This window comes from Astatotilapia calliptera, chromosome 8 (genome assembly GCF_964374335.1).
Source record: "Astatotilapia calliptera chromosome 8, fAstCal68.1, whole genome shotgun sequence".
In the NCBI taxonomy this organism is placed as follows: domain Eukaryota; kingdom Metazoa; phylum Chordata; class Actinopteri; order Cichliformes; family Cichlidae; genus Astatotilapia; species Astatotilapia calliptera.
The window spans coordinates 26,574,333-26,592,316 of NC_137429.1; the positions used below are offsets into that span (position 1 = coordinate 26,574,333).

The 17,984-nt window shown below is 40.4% G+C and overlaps 1 protein-coding gene across 1 annotated transcript in view; it reads right to left on the bottom strand.

Annotated features, from left to right (window-relative positions):
- gas7b (growth arrest-specific 7b) overlaps positions 1-17,984 on the bottom strand; it is a 58,625-nt gene that overhangs the window by 14,165 nt on the left and 26,476 nt on the right. The window contains exons 3-8 of the mRNA XM_026177417.2: positions 12,030-12,107; positions 10,570-10,658; positions 9,004-9,057; positions 4,890-4,979; positions 1,626-1,741; positions 1,334-1,408 (exon numbers count right to left, since the gene is read on the bottom strand). Coding sequence (XP_026033202.1) covers positions 1,334-1,408; positions 1,626-1,741; positions 4,890-4,979; positions 9,004-9,057; positions 10,570-10,658; positions 12,030-12,107 — 502 coding nt within the window. The remainder of the gene's footprint in view (positions 1-1,333; positions 1,409-1,625; positions 1,742-4,889; positions 4,980-9,003; positions 9,058-10,569; positions 10,659-12,029; positions 12,108-17,984) is intronic.

The following is a 17,984-nucleotide window of genomic DNA, read 5'->3' on the forward strand; positions in this document are numbered from 1 at the left end:
ATTTTATGAATTAGCTGCAATGCTAATTATTCCTAAGTATTTGTATAAAGTAAAAGTATAATTTATAGTCTTTCTCTGCACCACTGTCTTTTTGCAACACAACAAATTCCTTGTTTGTGTGATTAGTTTTTTATTAGCTGAGGATTCTGCTGCCCTATATTGCCACTACAATCTTTCATCATGGCCACATGTATCATAATTTGAATAAAAATTGTGCTTCATCCGTATTTAGATAGTGTGAACATCAAATAATCAGCAGTTTAACTTGCGTTAACCCCTGAGCTTCTATTAAAGGCTGAGGTTAAGAGATTCACATACATGTTCCTGTGTGCCCTCGGTGAATCAGACAAAGAGCTGCTCTCACCTCAGCATGATATCCTGTGTGTTGTCAAACAGGATAAAAGAGGAGTGGCTGGAAACTCTCTTTCCCCCAGCAGGGCTTCACACCTTCCCCTCCCCTCTCCCCTTCAATCTCCTAACACACCCCCTCTATTCGCATGCGTCTGTGTCTCCTCTCCTGTGCTTTCTTTTAATAGCTGGAATGTGTTGCAGGATGGAGATCAAAGCATGCAGTGGTTTTACAGGATGGCCACAGATTCACTGACAGGGCCTCCAGACTCCAGCTCACATCGGGATGTCTCGCGCGATTGGCTACTTGATTGGCTTGCTCACTGAGGAGCTGTCTGCTGGATTGTCTAATTGGCCGACTAATTCGGCATTAGCGTCAATTTACACCTAGCAATATCACTCATGGCAGACTTTAAAGCTCGATTGTGGAAACTGAGTACAAAAGTATAAAATAGGTGAAAATAATTATAAGGGACAAGTTGATTCCTAAGAAATAAAATTCACATTTGTATAGTTTTAAACACTCTGCAAATTTGATGTGACAGTCTTACCTGATCAGACACGTAGCACATGAGCTAAGAGTAAGTAGATGTATAAGCTTGTTACCTAAACCTGGAATAACTTTATGTTTATTGTATCCTACATGTAATATATGTAGGGGATAAATTATCAGCAAAGTTCACTGTCATTGTAAATTACTTAATTTAAACCAGCTCTAATGTTTAAAGCTGAAATATCTTAAAGAGATGTACCCTCTATTGTGCAATACAATTACAGAATACACTGTTAAGGAAGGAGCCTAAAACGCAGTACTTACAACCTGCACAACTCTAAAGCAGCTTCAAAGTGAGAAGCCTGGCACAGTGCTTTTCAAATGTTGACATGCGGCTTTTTTTTTTTTATATATTGATCCATGCACCCATGTGTGACAGGGCGCTCTGTGATGAGGGCAGGTTGTGTGTCTTTCTTCTTCACAGCCACTCACCCTTCTTCCTGGCTTGCTAGAGGGATCTGTGAGAGCTTGGAGAGATTCTTAGCGTACTCCTCTTCTATCTTTATCCTGAGAAGGAAGTAGAGGGTGATTACCACACGGCATGTACGCAACAATGTTTCCATGTTCATTTCCTTTATTGTGCAATGCACTGATGTACATGAAAGAGCAAGCATGAAAAAAGGAGAAATGGTTTGTTTTTAATGACAATTGTATGGTTGTCACAGTAACCCGAGGACAAAGTGTGAACAAAATGAAACATTAAAAAAGTGAACGTAGCAGATACCGTTCTCGAATGAACTCGGCCATCTCTTTCTGCATCTGTTTCCCCTTCAGCTGTTTCTGCAGCAAAACCTCAAATCCTGTAATGCAGCCGTTGCCCTGGGGATCCTTCTTATCAGCCTAACGAGATAAACAAGGCGAACACACGAGAAATGCAGTGAATAAACAAACGCTTAGCAACACACACGTGAACATTAGACCTCAACAAAGTTGCTAAGTAAAATAAACATGCTGCACGCTCCCTCAAAGAGATGACACCAGAGGAAACTGAATCAGGTGGCTTCACTGAAAACTGTAGAACCCTTTTTGATTAGCGCTATTCTGCCACCATCGTCCTCATTCTTCAATCTTTCTGTGAAAAATTTCACCTTCAAAAGACATTTTAGCTTCTTTCTGCTCACTTATTCATGGCTCTGTCACATCAGAGCAAAAAGCCGTCTTGCGACTTAGTAAAATGAGTTGTTGGTGATTGGCAACCAGTTGCAAATAGTTGCAGTGACCATCAAAACAACAATGTAATATTATGATGAATATGATCATTATATGCATGATTAATATGATCATTATATGCATGATGAATATCACGACTTACTTTTATTACTGCTGTATCACTCTGAGCAGTCGGATTTGCTAACCGTCTTCTAATTCATTGCACACAGTCACAAGAATTCTGATTATACTGTTGTCTCCAACCACCAGTTTCGTTACCATATCGATGGCATTGCTGTTGCTACAATGCTTTATCAGAGCTCGCACCAGCTGTTTTCTGCAAACAGCTGCTGGACATGTGTTTCCTAAACTAGTTGGATATTACCTTCCAAGCACCAGGTTTTTTAGCAGAGAGTATTTTAACAGCTTTCAGCTTCCTATCTTGGTTTCACTTCCTCCAGATGTACTATGTTGCTCTAATGTCACATATCCACTGTATGCTATCTCGTCTTGGGGTGAGCAACTCACTTACTGCAGCAAATAGCACCTTAAAATGCAAGTCGTGTTTTTTTTAATCATTGGTTACAACGACATGAGTAAAAATGTAGAGAGGGACGACATGTAACATGCTTCTAAAAGTGCGCTGGCACGCTTACCTTAGCAGATACAGTACATAAATATTTCCGATGCCCAGCATCCATGGGATGACCAATCCATCCATTCATCCTGTTTTTTCGATTGACATGAACCTTTTGAGGTTTGAAGTTGTCTTCGGTGACTACCCCAACAGTAAAACCCTAGAATACTGTTGCCAAGTGCTTTCTCATGAGGATTCGTCTGACTGTTGGGGTATTCTCTGTATTATTGCAGGGTCTTTACCCTACAGTATGAAGCGACCTGAACTAAAAGATTGAGCGCTTTAAAAATTAAATTGATATTGGATTAAAAACACTTGATTAGGACCAGAGATGGGCAGTAACGCGTTACTTGAAAAAAGTAATCGGATTACAGTAACGAGTAAAGTAAGGGATTACTATTGCAAAAACGGTAATTAGATTACACTTACTTTCACGTAGGAACGCTGTGTTACTGAAACCGTGATTTTTTTGCGAGAATGTCTCATGACAGTGACGTAAGCGAGTGCGCCGTTCGTGACAACAGCTGTGTGCAGATCAACAATCGATCATATATCGAGTGCGGGAGAGAGTATGAGCGTGCAGCGTTTAAAGCGTAGAAGTACTGACCTTACTTTGAGTTTGATTCTATAAAAAGTGACAAAAATATTAGTGTCCATCGTGTGTGGGAAGAAAACTTCTTTTTACAGCGAAAAAACCCCCTAAACTTCCAAGCAAGCACCGAGTGCGCAACGACGTAATGGGAAATTCACAGAGAAACTCGCGGATTCTTCAACTGACCGCTGCGGCACACCTGCACCAGGGTAAACCTCCGCCTACCCCACTCCTGCTTTACAGGTGAAAATAGAGCAAAAGGACCGCTGAGTCTTTGACTTTATTTATTTTCTGCTGTGTTTTACTTGCATCTATTTGAAAGACTGAGTGTAAACACAAAAAATATTTTATTTTATGTGCTGGAATGTGTAGAAAATAGGTTTAAATGTTAAACTAATTTATTCAAGTCAGAGAATGTTGCATATAATTAAATTTTTGCTTGATGCATAAAGTTAAAAGATTAAAACTGATAAAACAAATTTTAAAAAGAGACTTTTCCATTTGATTGCATTTTGTATGATGGATTATGTAGAAAAAGTAGAATTGGGCTGAAAGATCTATCGCTTTATCACCTCTTCAGGTTGTAAATCGTGTTTTTAAAAAGTAACTAAGTAACTAAGTAATTAATTACTTTTGAAAATAAGTAATCAGTAAAGTAACGGGATTACTTTTTGGGGGAAGTAATCAGTAATTAGTAACTGATTACTTTTTTCAAGTAACTTGACCAACACTGATTAGGACTGTGTTTCTTAATTTTTTAGAGTTTTAATGGAGGACATAATAAAATGACATTTGATAGTGAGCTAGACAGCAAGCAGACGATGCTAGCTAAGACTGCGATGGCTAGACAGTCAACACGACAGCAGGACTACATCTTCAGTGTTGGACACGACCACGCATAATATTGCAGTAGCTATTTCAATGAAGTGGTGCTGAGTTGTACCTTTTTTATATACAGGCTATATTTAAAACTGTGTCTAAAGTCTCTTAACGTCTTCTAAAGCCTGTTAGAAATCACTTAAACACTGGACAGTGCGTACAGCTTTAATTGCAGAAAGCAGTCAGTAGACTGGGAGCTACACCATACATGACAAACTGACATCGGAACTCAGAGAACAGATAATCCTGAATTTTGGGAACTGCACATTTTACAGAAAACCAGACGTTCCTGGACTCTCCCATCCACTTTCTCCACTCTCTCTTTCTTTCTACTGCATTGTCACCTGTGTTTGTGATTACAGTGTGTTACCACACAAACTGCACCTGGTAGAAATTACACTGCAGGGGAAGGAGATGTCCAAACAAGAGCAGCTGAGGCCAGCTGGCCTCACTGTGCTCCAGCCAGTTACATGTAATGTGTTTCCCTGCTGCGCTGTGTCTTGGATGTTATTAAAGCCAATACTGATTCCCAGCGTGCAGTTGGGCCAGGATGACATAAATATGAAATCACGATGAAAGATGAAGAGGATCCAGTGTTGTTTCTCATAACATGGACACATAAGGATGGTCAACTGCAAATCTTTCTATATAAAAACTAAAATCATGAAAAGATTATGTTTTTGTAGGTTCTGGACTTGATCTATAGAAAATAGTTACTCAGGTAAACTTACCCAGAAGTAGTCACAGTAGCTCCATTCACTGGGTTTCAGTAGCTGTTGCTCGGGCATGCAGGCGGGTGATGGGAACGTCACACAGTTGATCTGCAGGAGAGAAGGGGGAGCAAGCGCAGTTTAATGGGCAGTTTATGGGATCATGACGAATAACTGATTTCACACACCTGTGATTGCTCCTTGTGTTGACAGGCAGTTCACACGTGCACGTGCACTCTCTCACACATACACAGACACTTGCACTGCTATTCAAGGTAGCGCGTGCTCTGTTGCTCTGGCAACCCTCTCTCATCCGTGCAGCTATGAGAAGATGCCGATGTGAAAAAAGCCCAAACGTTTACAGTCAAGCTGACATTGTTCGTTTATTTTTTTTCAGCGCTCGCTGTCCTCAGGGACAGCATTGTCAACACAGCGCCATTGTGGTTCTTAGCTTTTTTGAGGATACATTGTTCTGCTCTATAGCCCGACACTCTCTGCTCTACTCTGGTTTCAGAGCAATCAGTGGGATGGATTTCGGAAAATTGCCTTTAATTATCGCGGCGGTGTAAATTGTCAGCAGCAGTGTTCTTGAGTTTGTTGGCTTCAAGTCTCCCCGCTGTGAAGCACTCATAAGCAGAGGGACTGCACACAACTGATGATGCTCTACTACTCTCTGCTCTTATTGTGGTTTTTTTTCAAACTTTTACACTAGTGTGGAAAGGTAGCAGACAACCACAGGTAACCTCACCGCTTTCAGGAGTGAACTCACATAGTATAATAGATTCTCAGATCTCAGAGGTGCTTTGACAATTCATCGCTTCTAGGTTTAGCAGAACAAAAACGTTGCTTTGCCATGAAAATCTACACTTCGCTCTGCAGATTCATTTGCTGTCAAGCCAACAAGAAAAAGAAGCAGAAAAGACAGAGCCCAGAAAAAAGTAGACACGTCTCCACAGTGAAGACATACATAAAGACACAAGTTTTCACTTCAGAGCAAACAACAGGAGCTTTCTCTCACATTCCCATTAACCTCAGGAGGTAATCAGCCTGCAGCGATGATGCACAGTTGCTATTTAACAAACTTCAGTGGCACCCTGGTCTAATACCAAAGCCACGCCTTTCAGGGGAATTCAACAAATATGGTTGTGCTGATGTCTTTTCCAGAGCCAATAGTCTGACATGCTATGAGTTAGAAGAAAGGGGCTTCTAATTTAACCTTTTCTTGGCTTATGAAGCTTATAATTTGTTTGAAGTAATGGCTTCCTATTTAATCGCCGTGGAGGTCCAGAGGTTGAAAGCTACCAGGGCTTTAAACTGACCCCTGCTTTTCCTTTGGTGAAGATGAGGGCAAAGAGACTTCCAACTAAGTATCCAATGAAAGGCTTAGTTTGTTTGAATTCAGACACGCACACACACACACACACACACACACGAGGCACTGCTTCCAGCACTTTCTCTCCTGACCTTTGGTGACCCTAACAACTTGCCCCTCCTCCCAGCAATATCCAGTCTGAGCTCAACACTCACAGTGGGCACAGATTGGGATTTCTTCACATTTTGAAGCAGTGTGATGGCAGACACATAGCTCCACCTAATTATAGAATTCTGAAGGTGTTGTCTTAAAGCTAGAAGTTACCAAAAATATGATGCAACATGTGAAAACCTCAACTCCAAAATGTTAAAGTTTTACTTAGTTCATAAACTTTCAGATTGACTTTTAATTCAGTTCAATTTATACAGCGCCAAATCACAACAACAGTCGCCTCAAGGCCTTTTTCAGCTTTATTTGATGGACTCAGTGAAGAAAGGACAGGAAAGCAGGGGAAGACATGCGGCAAAGGGACGTGGACCAGACTTGAACCCATCCGCTCTCAGCTGCTCAACGCACTGAGCTAAACCAGCACCCAGACGCTACAATAATACATACAGAGAAAAACCCAACAATCATATGACCCTCTATGAGCAAGCACTTTGGCGACAGTGGGAAGGAAAAACTCCCTTTTAACAGGAAGAAACCTCTGGCAGAACCAGGCTCAGGGAGGGGCGGGGCCATCTGCGGCAACCAGTTGGGGTGAGAGAAGGAAGACAGGATAACAGACATGTTGTAGATGAGAGCCAGAGATTAATAACAAGTACGATTTTAGATTTAATAAATCTTTCTTTTCTAGAAACGATTGAAGATGTCAAACTGTGTCTTTTCTTTGAATATTGTGGTTTAGTAACAATGTGTAAAGATAAGTATTCACTTGTAGCATGTTCATAGGATTAAAGTTCTTCTAAAAACTCCACTACGTTTACAAGAAACCATCAATGGATCCCAATCGAGTAATCGCCACAAGCCAAAGACGGAAAAGTTGCCAGCATCATTAAGGGGGCAAATTTCACTGGTTGAATGGTCAGGTCATACTCACAGCGCTCACAGCTTAAAAGGATTTGGGGCAAAATACATCAGAAACTGTTCAAGAACACAGTTTTTCAAGTTGCTGCAGACGGTAAAGTTAAGATAAAAACAAAAAAAAAAAACCTGTGGAAATTCCAGCTGTTGATTACATCACTGCCTGGCTGTTTAGTGCGCAGCTTGGATTCTCTGTCAGCATTGTTGCTGGCTTTCCCTCTGCTGCGTCACACATGGACGACCATGTGTTTATCTGCTTTAATATAAGTGAACAAGTTACAGCATGTCCAGTAATTAGCACAATAATCTGTTAGTTTTCTAACGTACGTTCTTTTGGAGGCCAAGAGTTACAACATGTCATTAGCTGGATTGGTTGGTGTTTGGTGTTATCATGTCACTGAATACTACCGTATCAGCGATAAGGCTTACAATCAGTGTGCACTGCTTTGTTTTGAGTTTTTACAATCCAGCAATCTTGGACAAATTGTTCTTGTTATGCTAAAATAAAGACTTTTTGTCTTACAAAAATAAAAGCTCAGCTTCAGCCTCTTAGTAGATTCACCAATCAATCAATCTTCCTTTTCGACTGATTGCATTTACAATCAAAACTTGATCTCTAACCGAGGCCTCGAGGCCGAGGTGACAGGGATTTGAACTTCTCTGAGATTTTTAGTAGATACACCTATGGTATCAAGTTGACAATCCTGCCATTTATCAACGTCGCCCACCTGCCCGCCTGACAACAATGCCCCATCAGCCTGAGGGCTGAAAATGAAACAGTGTTTCAAAGTATACACTTAAAAACTTAAATCTAAATTTGATATTGTTACTGAAACATGTTTTATAGTATTATAGTCTAAACTGGTCTGGTGATGAGAATACTTCTTATTTATTTAGCTTCATCTTTTTTTAATTTATTCATCCTTTTATCCTCACTGTGATGTTCAAAAAGATAAACAACAGGTCTCTACCACTGCAAAGTGTGTATCTCCTGTGCAAGAAGAGAAGCGTGACTTTTCTGAAGGTCACCTGACCTCTTCAAGACTTCGCTGTCAGCAGACGGCATCAGTAGTAGCTATTTGATATCGACTGTTGCTGTTCTCACCTCCCTTTTCTCACTCCTGTTTCCTCTTATAACTATCTGCTTATCAATAGCATCGCTCTGGTTGCTATGGAAGCCAAGAAATGCCCCCTCCCCCTTACATTTCAAGCATGTTTTTTTTATACACATATATATATCCTGAGAAAATAAAAGCCTGGGCTTAATCCATGACCTCCTGGGAGCAGGACGTCTGCTATTTTCCTAGTGTGAGGCCAAACAGGAAGTAATGACCTGACAGCAGAGGAGAAATCATCTGGATGCTGAACAGGATGATGTCACTGTGTATCTGTACACTAGCAACTGAAAATAAGCATCGAACAATTCTCACAGGAGCGGACAGATAAAAAAAACAAACAAACAAAGCAAGCCTGAAGAGAAAATGAAAAGCATTTACAGCTACAATGCAGTTAAGGTTTAGTTAGTTAGTATATGCACTGATGTATTTTAAATGATGCAGAAATCATGAGGTTGGATAAAAAGTCCACCAGGAGGGACGTCTGCATTAGACATATTTTTTTTTAGCTAATAAGTTCAGAAATAAAGACTCAAGTTCTTCCTTGCTGGTCCTTTGGGACTATTGTAGTGCTCTGGGGTGAGTTCATGGTTAGTTAAGAGTTCCCAGTAGTTGCCCCACTCACCGTGACCGTGGTCTCCTTGTTGTGTTTACTCGTGGGCGACGTCGATCCTGGGCACTGCAGAGAGAAGAAGGACGCTCCGTCAAAAACTCCATCCTCCGTGTCAGACATGACTGCTCGGCGTACACACACCGCCACCCGCACATGCACGCAAACACAGTTGTTTTCCAGGCGAGCGCTGTTAGCGTCTGTCTGGCGCTCTCTGTGCTCCTGGTGCTGCTGCTGCTAGTGTGTATGGATGTGTGTTTGTGTGTGTGTGTGTTGCTGTGCAGAGTAGGGAGGATAGTTCTGCAGAGCAAAGCAAAGCACGGCTTGCGTTCTCTCTTTGTGTGAATGTTGATGCATGTGTGTGTGATTTCCAACACTTAAGCTCAGAATAGAGTCATTTCCAGTGCTCTGGGCTGAAGCAGCAGTGGGTGAAATAAATAAGTGTTAAACAGTAAAGCTAGATGGAAAGTATAGGGAGTTTATCACCTCTTTTCCCACAAAATAATTAAAGATAGAAAAGGGAACAGGACCTTGAGTCATTAGCATCATGTGCGTGTTTGCAGTTTTTGAATGAGCGGGTTTGTGTACACGAGTCTGCGATGCAGAAAAGGAGAGAAGTGAGGTGACAGCGAGTGAAAAACTGGTGGGTGGATCCTGTATAACTGCACCCTGAGTGCCTGGTTAATTATGATCAGGGGAGCAGATACTGTAGGAGGGATTAATGTGCTCAAACTGCCATCAGCTGCTCCATTAATACCGAGCGGAGAAAGAGAGAGGTGGTCTGATCATGACATCATGCATCATCAGTATAGCTGTACATCATTACATCTTTAATTGTTTCTAAACACTGGATATGGATCGAGTTGTGTTGGCAGACAAACTAACCTAAAGCAATGATTTTGCAACAGAGAAGCAGAAGCAGGGTCATTTATTATTATATCCACAATAACGTCCTGATAGAGCCGCACCAGTTTACTGGGAAGTTGTTTTAAGTCTTAATCAAAGCGTCTAAACAGCCTCGTCCCACCCTCACAGGGGTTATTTATCTCTTCTGCACTCCAATGCCATTACCAAGTACTTTGGTTAGTTGTACTGCACCTGTGGAGCTCTAACCTCAACTTCTTGTCCTCATGTGTCCTAAACTGATACACTATGAGACAAAACTGAGTCATAGTACGCTTGTTCTTAAAATAAGCAGTTATCTACATGTGGCGGGGAGCATACAGCAGGACAAACAGACTGTTTAAATGTCATGCCTGTGAAAAACCTGGCAGGGTGGAAGATGATTTAGAGCACGAAGAAACAGCAGTGAGACAAGTTTTCTCAAACCTTGGAAAGACACCAACACCACTAATTTTAGTTAATTTCACTCCATGTGACATTTCACAACTTTTGTGCTAAATTTGGGGGACTCACATCGCTTTTGAGTCTTTGGGATAGTAAAACTTTAAAAAACAGCGACAGACTTTCTTCGAAAGGAGCAAACAAGCAAGCCTTGACAGCTGAATAGCCACATCTTTTGCATCTATGCTTTCAGTGATATAGTCAAGGACTAAAAATAATAAAATCAGACAGCTTTACCTGGGGCTCTGTATTGCTCTTCCTAACCAGACTGTTGTGTGAGTGCTCCACATGATGCAAGGGACTACCACCTGAGTGAAATCCATTCACTGGAAAAACAAATGAGAGACACCAGGACAGATAAAGACAGGCAGAAAGAAAGACATTCAGGATTCTATGGATAAGATGTAAACTTATTCTTATCATAAGGGAGTTTGCTCCTCCTCTTTAAGAGCTGAACCAAACCACAACTGAACTGAACTTATTTCTGCTTTGTGGTCTGAAAATGCCTTTAATGGAACAAACACACATAATCAGTTAGCTACATTACACTAGCTTGTGGTATAGGTAAATCCACCACCAGGTTACATGGGAATGTCTTAAAGGTTTATATATGTAAAAATCTCAGTTTTACAGTAAATCACTGAATTGACATATTTTCAGATAGAGATTTAGAATAACAAAGCCAATGGATCAGTGGCTAGCCAGAAAGAGGATACTGCTATAGCAGCTAATTAGCTAACAATTTTAGCCTACAGCTAAACGTTGTTCATGTTGTTAGATAAAAAGAAAATAGTTGTGCTTTATTGTTAATGATCCATTAGTGTGTTGACTTATTTATTTTTTTCATACATAAGAAAATCTAAAAAGTATTCATTTAGTTTAAAATGCAATTTACAGGAAATGTCAATTTATGCTAACCTAACAGATTTTCTAATAGTATGAATGTTTACAGCTTAACAAATTTTAATTGATCATTTGGTTTAAGAACCTAAAGAAAAACATGGACGTAGCTTCTGGGTCAGAAGAACGAAGCCAATATCGAAGTGTCTTAAACCTGGATTTTACCTGAAGGCCAGCAGATATGAGAAAACTATTCTCTGTTTTGACCTCGGTAAATATTTTATGTGGTCAGTTGCTCATTTTGGATCATGTTGAATAAAAAATTACACCTATTTTGAAAATCTTGGTCATAGTGCATTTGAAAATGCAGGATTGCCTGTGAAAACAACAACAACCACAATCCAAACAATTCCAACCACTGAAAAGAGACGTTAAATGGCTTTTACTAAGAATCAGCGAACGTCCACTTACTAAACACTAATGTAACTCACACAGTCAACATGGCCAACCTTTTCTCCATTCTTTTATTTAACAAGGCAAGAAAAGAAAAGTAATTTCTAACCAAAGTGAATGAACATAGCCCGCTTCCTGTATTTTACCACTTACAAACCTTACTGCTTCTTTCTTTCCTTCTGTCTTCTTTTAGGAGCAGAGCCAAAAGAGGGACACTGCAGGCCTTAATTCTTTAGTTGAGGCTCCAGATTAAGTTAGTTACAGGAAGTGACTGTGTGTGGTGTGTATGTGAGTGGGTGCTTTGTGCCATTGTGGAATCTTCAGAGAATTCACAGCCCTGTGGCATTATAACTTGAGGAAGTTGAAGTAAAAGAGGCTGAGTTGGAGAAATAAATATTCAGTACCTGCTGGCAGAGAGTTCTTGTGTCGGAAGGAGTTCTTTGGCGTCCCCGGTGCACTCGACGGTCTCTCCCATGTTGTCTCTGTTGGTGTTTGGGAGAAGGGGAAGAAAAGAACACAATGACATTAACAAAGTAACACCAGTTGCTACATTCTTTTGTTATTCTGTTGACAACTTTGGAAACAACTTTGGAAACCATAAGAAGAAGTGATTCACAGATGGAACTTAGCTCTTGTCGTAGTCAGCAGTTAAACTAAAAAAAAGCCACATCTCGACCGCAGTCAGAGGGCATCTATTCTGTTTCACTTCTACATCGTGTATCAGCTATAATTTTGATTTATAGTGTTCGTATTTTTAACGTGAGGCCTCTTTTGATTCTCGAGTAGTAAAAAAAAAAAAAAGAGTCATTGTTGACAACACAGGAACAGTGCAAGTGTTCTAGGACCTGTTATAATCAAAGAGATAATGTGTGTCAATTTCTATTTTGACCACAACATTTGCAAATGTGTTAAATGTAACTGTCACTGTTTTAGTAGCTAAGATGTAGCTAGATAGGTCTAGGTCAGACTAATAACTTTTTGACTACTGACATTATTTTGTCAGTATTCAAATGGACTTCACCTTCATGCGCCTCTTTTATTCTGAGTCTTGAAGGCTCAGAATAGAACTGAAAGGATACGTCTTTGATTCTTTGGACGGATACGTCAGGGCAACATGGGGTTCAGCATCTTGCCCAAAGAAATTTAAGACATGCCGACTGGAAGAACAGAGGATCAAACTAACAACCTTCTGACCTGCTCTGCCTCTCATCACACCCAGAAAAACTGGACAAGAGTGAAGTCTGTTTGATTCATATTCCTCTAAGAGTCAGGATCACTTAGCAACAGAAAATCAGAGACTGCTGCGTGGCAGCTACAGCTGTACAGAAACCTCGTTCCATCAAAACCTCCTGGATCAACCTGTTGCACTGGACAAGATGAACATTTACCACACTGGAAGGACAGGGACAGTGTTTGTATCGGCGATGCTTCCAGCTCAAATGCAGTCAAAGTGGAAGGATGTTTGCCAAATATCAAGATTTTACTATAGAGATTTAAGCCACTGTCTCTGTTCATGCAGACACAAATATGTAGAAATATAGTATGCCATATTAATATAAAATATTTGCCTTTTGTCAGTTCTAGCATGTTTTTCTGGAAAATTAGAAATATCAAAAGCTAGCAAACACAAGAATGTGTTTCAACACACCCACTGAGGAAACGCTGTCCTCTTTCCAGTGGTGAAAGTTTAGTTATTTTTTGCATCGCAGAGTTAGAAAAAGTACTATACACTTAATAATGGAAACATCACAGAGTAAACTTTACTTGAGCTATAGACGTGTCACAGGCCAACTGAAATGCAAGAACTCCCACTTGAAGTCATGTGGAAGTTGAAGGTCTACCCAGCCTTTATTTTTTAATGACATCTGTTCTGGCTGCTACAAAAATATATATATATATATACACGTCTTTTATCAACCACCTGTTCTCTTTTCCTGGTTGAACTGTACCTGTACAAAAGGTTCAAGCTTTGAACCAAGCAAAAAAAAGTATTAATGAAGCTTCTCAGAGGTACTGATGATACTTTCCCAACATCTATCCCCGTTTCATTCCTGCTGGAAAAGTTGCTGGCAATTGAAGATTGTAAAAGCAAGTCCAATGCAGATCCTAGAAGATACCCCTTTCATTTGAACTCCCTTATGTCCATTCTGACCACAGTGCTGGGCTCAATTAGCCATTTTCTATGATCACAGAGAGAATAGGCACAAACATGTAAAGAGCTCTCATTTCATTCGGGTCTTTTAGGCCGGCCCTGCTCTATTTGGCGCTGCTCAGCAGAGGAGACAACTGAGCCAAGCCCATCAGCTCAAATGACACGCATGGAGGGGATAACTGGCAGCGAGCTTATGGAGAGAGGCTGTGCCTTCATGTTTGATGTACAACATCGGGGCAGAGCCGGCACTCGCTGGCACTCGCTGGCCATAAATGTATCAATTCCTCTCTGTTAGGCTGTCACAAATAAATCGATACAGTAAGAAAAATGGGATATTAAAGCAGAAAATTATTGTATAACCTTCTTAGCAGAGGGAAATTGCTTGTTATTGTCATTCTATGTATTGCCAGAGGAATAGCATTCAAAACATCATTAAAAATACAATTTCATAAATCCCTCTTAGTCAGATTTAAACTAGATTTACAAATTAACGAAGGCTATCACAATCATTTTCAGCATGAATTGCCCGTAAATATTTTTTCCAACCAAATAGCACTTTTATTTGTATTAAAAGGTGCGAAAGCCCACATATTTACTATATGTTCAATCCCAGAGAGGGACAGATTGAGTTTCCAGGCAACTGGCTCTGATCATTTCCATGAACCTGTTTTTTTTTTTTGTTGTTTTGTTTTTGTTTTTTTTACACACATCAGTCTTAACATTTGCTGCATTCGTTCATACAGATACAGTGATACATATGCAGCAGCAGGAGTGATTTTCATCAGCCTGCCTTGTCACAGAGGAGATGAAGTCTAAAAAGCTGTCAATCATCCTAAATTACTTTGACAGCCTGGATTACAGAACAGAGACCAAAGAGTGCAGTTTACTCGCTTTTCTATCCGCCCTTTTCAGGTTTCACGTGGGTCTTAATGAAGCAGATTCATGAAATCAATGACAGAATGAAGTCATCTAATGATCCAAGCTGCATCAGCACGGGCTCATTTATGGATCATAAAAGCATTCATTTCTTTTCGGATAGAGCAAACGTCTCGGATTTTCATTTTGCACAGTGTGACTGACAACGGAAGACAGCGATGCTTAAAAGTAAAAATGAATGAATGAAACTAGTCGACAGCAGGTCCGATAGCAACACGCCGACAGCTTATTGTCCACGACGCCACACCGAGAGAGATCCCTGATTCGAAACAGGGAGAAGGAGAATGGCCTAGTTAGCTTTGACACTGATGCTATATTTTATTCATAACCATATGACACAGGTCCCTGATGGATTAGCTACCTCCTGTATCTGGTTTTTATCAGTCCAAGCAGCCCGTTCACTCACTGTGTTATCTCCAGATTGTAGACGCACTGACATGTGCTTTTCCTAACATGCAGAAAAATATGGGGAAAACAATCAAAAACACTAAACATAAATACTGTACACTGTCTGTGTACCTTATGTGAACTTATAACATTGTAAAGTCATTTTTGTCAGATTCAAGTAAAGTCCTTTAGAAGCAGTCGTGCCAGTAGCCACCTTGATAAGACTTTTAGGCTCTTATTTATATCATTTAACTACTTATTAGTCATGTTCACTTAATCTCATGGAAAAAGTGAATCAAATATGTTGTTAACTGAATGTTGAGCTGAATTTTAGTAGTTTACTGTATTTGAAAAGTAACTTATACACATTTAATGTTGCATGTTTTCACAAAACAGGGTATGCTGTAACAGGGCAGATTTAATTGCTTTTACAATTCGGCCTTAAAAATCCTGGGACTGAATCTGTATCTACAGCATGTGTGCTCTGGCTGGAATGACTTTGGTTTAGTATGTTTATCCAGCAGCCCACTGGTTCACTGGGATGAGTGGAGATTCTGAGGAGACGGGTACAAGCTGCAACAGCCAGCACCGCGGCTCTGCTGCACCCAGCAACACAGGAAGGAAAACCTAGAAAAAAAAAAACAATCTCCAACACAAGGACATGCAGCCCTCACCCACGCACTCTGCTGTTACCATGGTGACACAGAAACACAAATGCACACGCAGGGGTGCACACATACACACACGTACACACACATATACAATCTAATCTCGCTGAACTTTAGCGTAACCAAAGGGAAGTCCAAAGAAAATAGCAGAGTTGCTATAAATACCTAAAAATTGTATCAAATGTGTTTGTTTGGAAACAGCTGCTGTGGTAGTGAAGAGAAAAAAACCACAAGACCTGTAGTACAGTGGTTGTGTGCGTGCGTCAGGACCGAGCGTTCTCTAAGCTTTTAGTCATCGTGCAGCTAAGACTCAGAAAATAAGTCCTGCAGGTTTTTCCCGTGCCCTGTGAGGCCAGTTTCACAACACCATAGCAACAATATTGCTTTTTTTATGAGCCAGGATACAGATGCTGCTGATGTGTGAAAAAAATAACAACAAAAAAAGTTATGAAAAATTAATCATTTTTTTTCTCATAGGAAATATTGTGGGACTCCTTTTATAGCACCAAACGCATAAAAACAAGTAAGATCTGCTGACTTCTCAGTGGAATAATGTGAAAGGGAGAAATAGATGTTTTTACTATTCAACAACAGTCTTATCCAGTGAGAGTGCGAGTTGGGTCCAACTTTTAAGACAGCAGCACTTAAGCACCTCATTAAATCCTAAAGGAGCAGAAGGAGAAACCCTTGGCTCGTGCCTGGGTGGAGACCTCAGCTAAGTTTAGATCCGTGCTAATGACCGCAACTTGACCGCCGCAGCCGTGATCAGAGGCGAGCATGCTGTGAGCAGGTTTGATGTGAGGGTCATCAGTGACTGCTAGGCCACAATCCCAGTTATATGAAGGAGATAGGTGCACATGTGAAACCAGTACAACAAGCTGATTCACAACACAAGGCCAAGTATGAATAATGTTTCTAACTGTTCTGTCAGGTCTTATTACTGACACGTGGTTATGTGTTCTGGTAGGAATTCACACTGAAAAGTGAGCGTTTGGTCCAATCTCCACGCCTGAGAGCCAGCTCTCTGTCTGAACGCAGCGCAGGAAACGAGAGCCCCTGCCAAACTGTCTTGAAGTTGAGTGACAGAAAAATGTACTGAATATAATTTGTTTTTATTTTGGCTCAGTAGGAGGAAATGAGGATTGTTTTCATTTACTGACTTCTTGATTTTGTTGGTTTTCACCTGAAGGTAAAGGATGCTAGTAAGACTAAATGTATGCATGGTTTACACAAGTTTGCGCACTGCTGTAGAATGTAAATGTGAATGTAATGTCGTCATGCTGCTTGTGTGACAGTTGCATGTATAAACCACTCTTACCTGTATTATTTAACCCAAAGGCACACAAGAGTTGTAAGATATTAGTATCATCAGTCAAGTTTTATAGTGACTTCACTCTGGGATAGTATTAAGCTGTCTCTGTGCCAGTGTGTCAGTGTGTGTGTCTAATCAGGGAGACACTGAGAGGTGATTGTGTTGACAGAAACAAGGCACTATCAGCAGGGTCTGTCCTTACAGGCCCTGATGGACGGCGTCTCTCTCTGGTACCATGACTACAACAGACACTGAGTGAACATTCAGCCGGATTACAGTCACATGAAATCACGCAGGTATCATTTTAAAGATCAAAACAGAGCTCTGCTAGCTTTCTGTTTCATGAAAGAAAACATATTATTGAGAATTCAAAGAGCGGTCTGAGAGCAAAGCAGGAAATCTTTTACTTCAATGTGGCAAATGGGAAATGAATGTTTATAAGCATGTCTTTTAGAGACATGTATTAACAAAGAAACCCCAACAGACAGCACAAGCGTCAGAGTGCAAAAATTAATAATGGCAGCTGAAGAAATAAATCTGCAGAAATAAACCAACTAATAAACCCAGGTGAACCTGTTTTACTTTCTCAGTAAACTGATTTAGTGGGTTTTGCAAAAAATACCAATACTTCTCTGAGTTATAGCTCCATTACATTTACACACTGACAACCAAAAGGTGATGATTATTGTAACTACAGAACTTGCCCTTAAGGGTAACTAGTATCAGAACGCCTGGTTATAGCTGTAACTACATTCAGGGGTAAATTCCAAACGGAAACTGCTAATAGCTAATTCAGCATACTTTTAATATTAACTATCATGTGTAGTATACAAAGTGAAAACTGAAGCTTTGGCACAGTTTGACGTTCACTGTGTAACTGGAAGGAAGTGTGTGGTTGGCACTT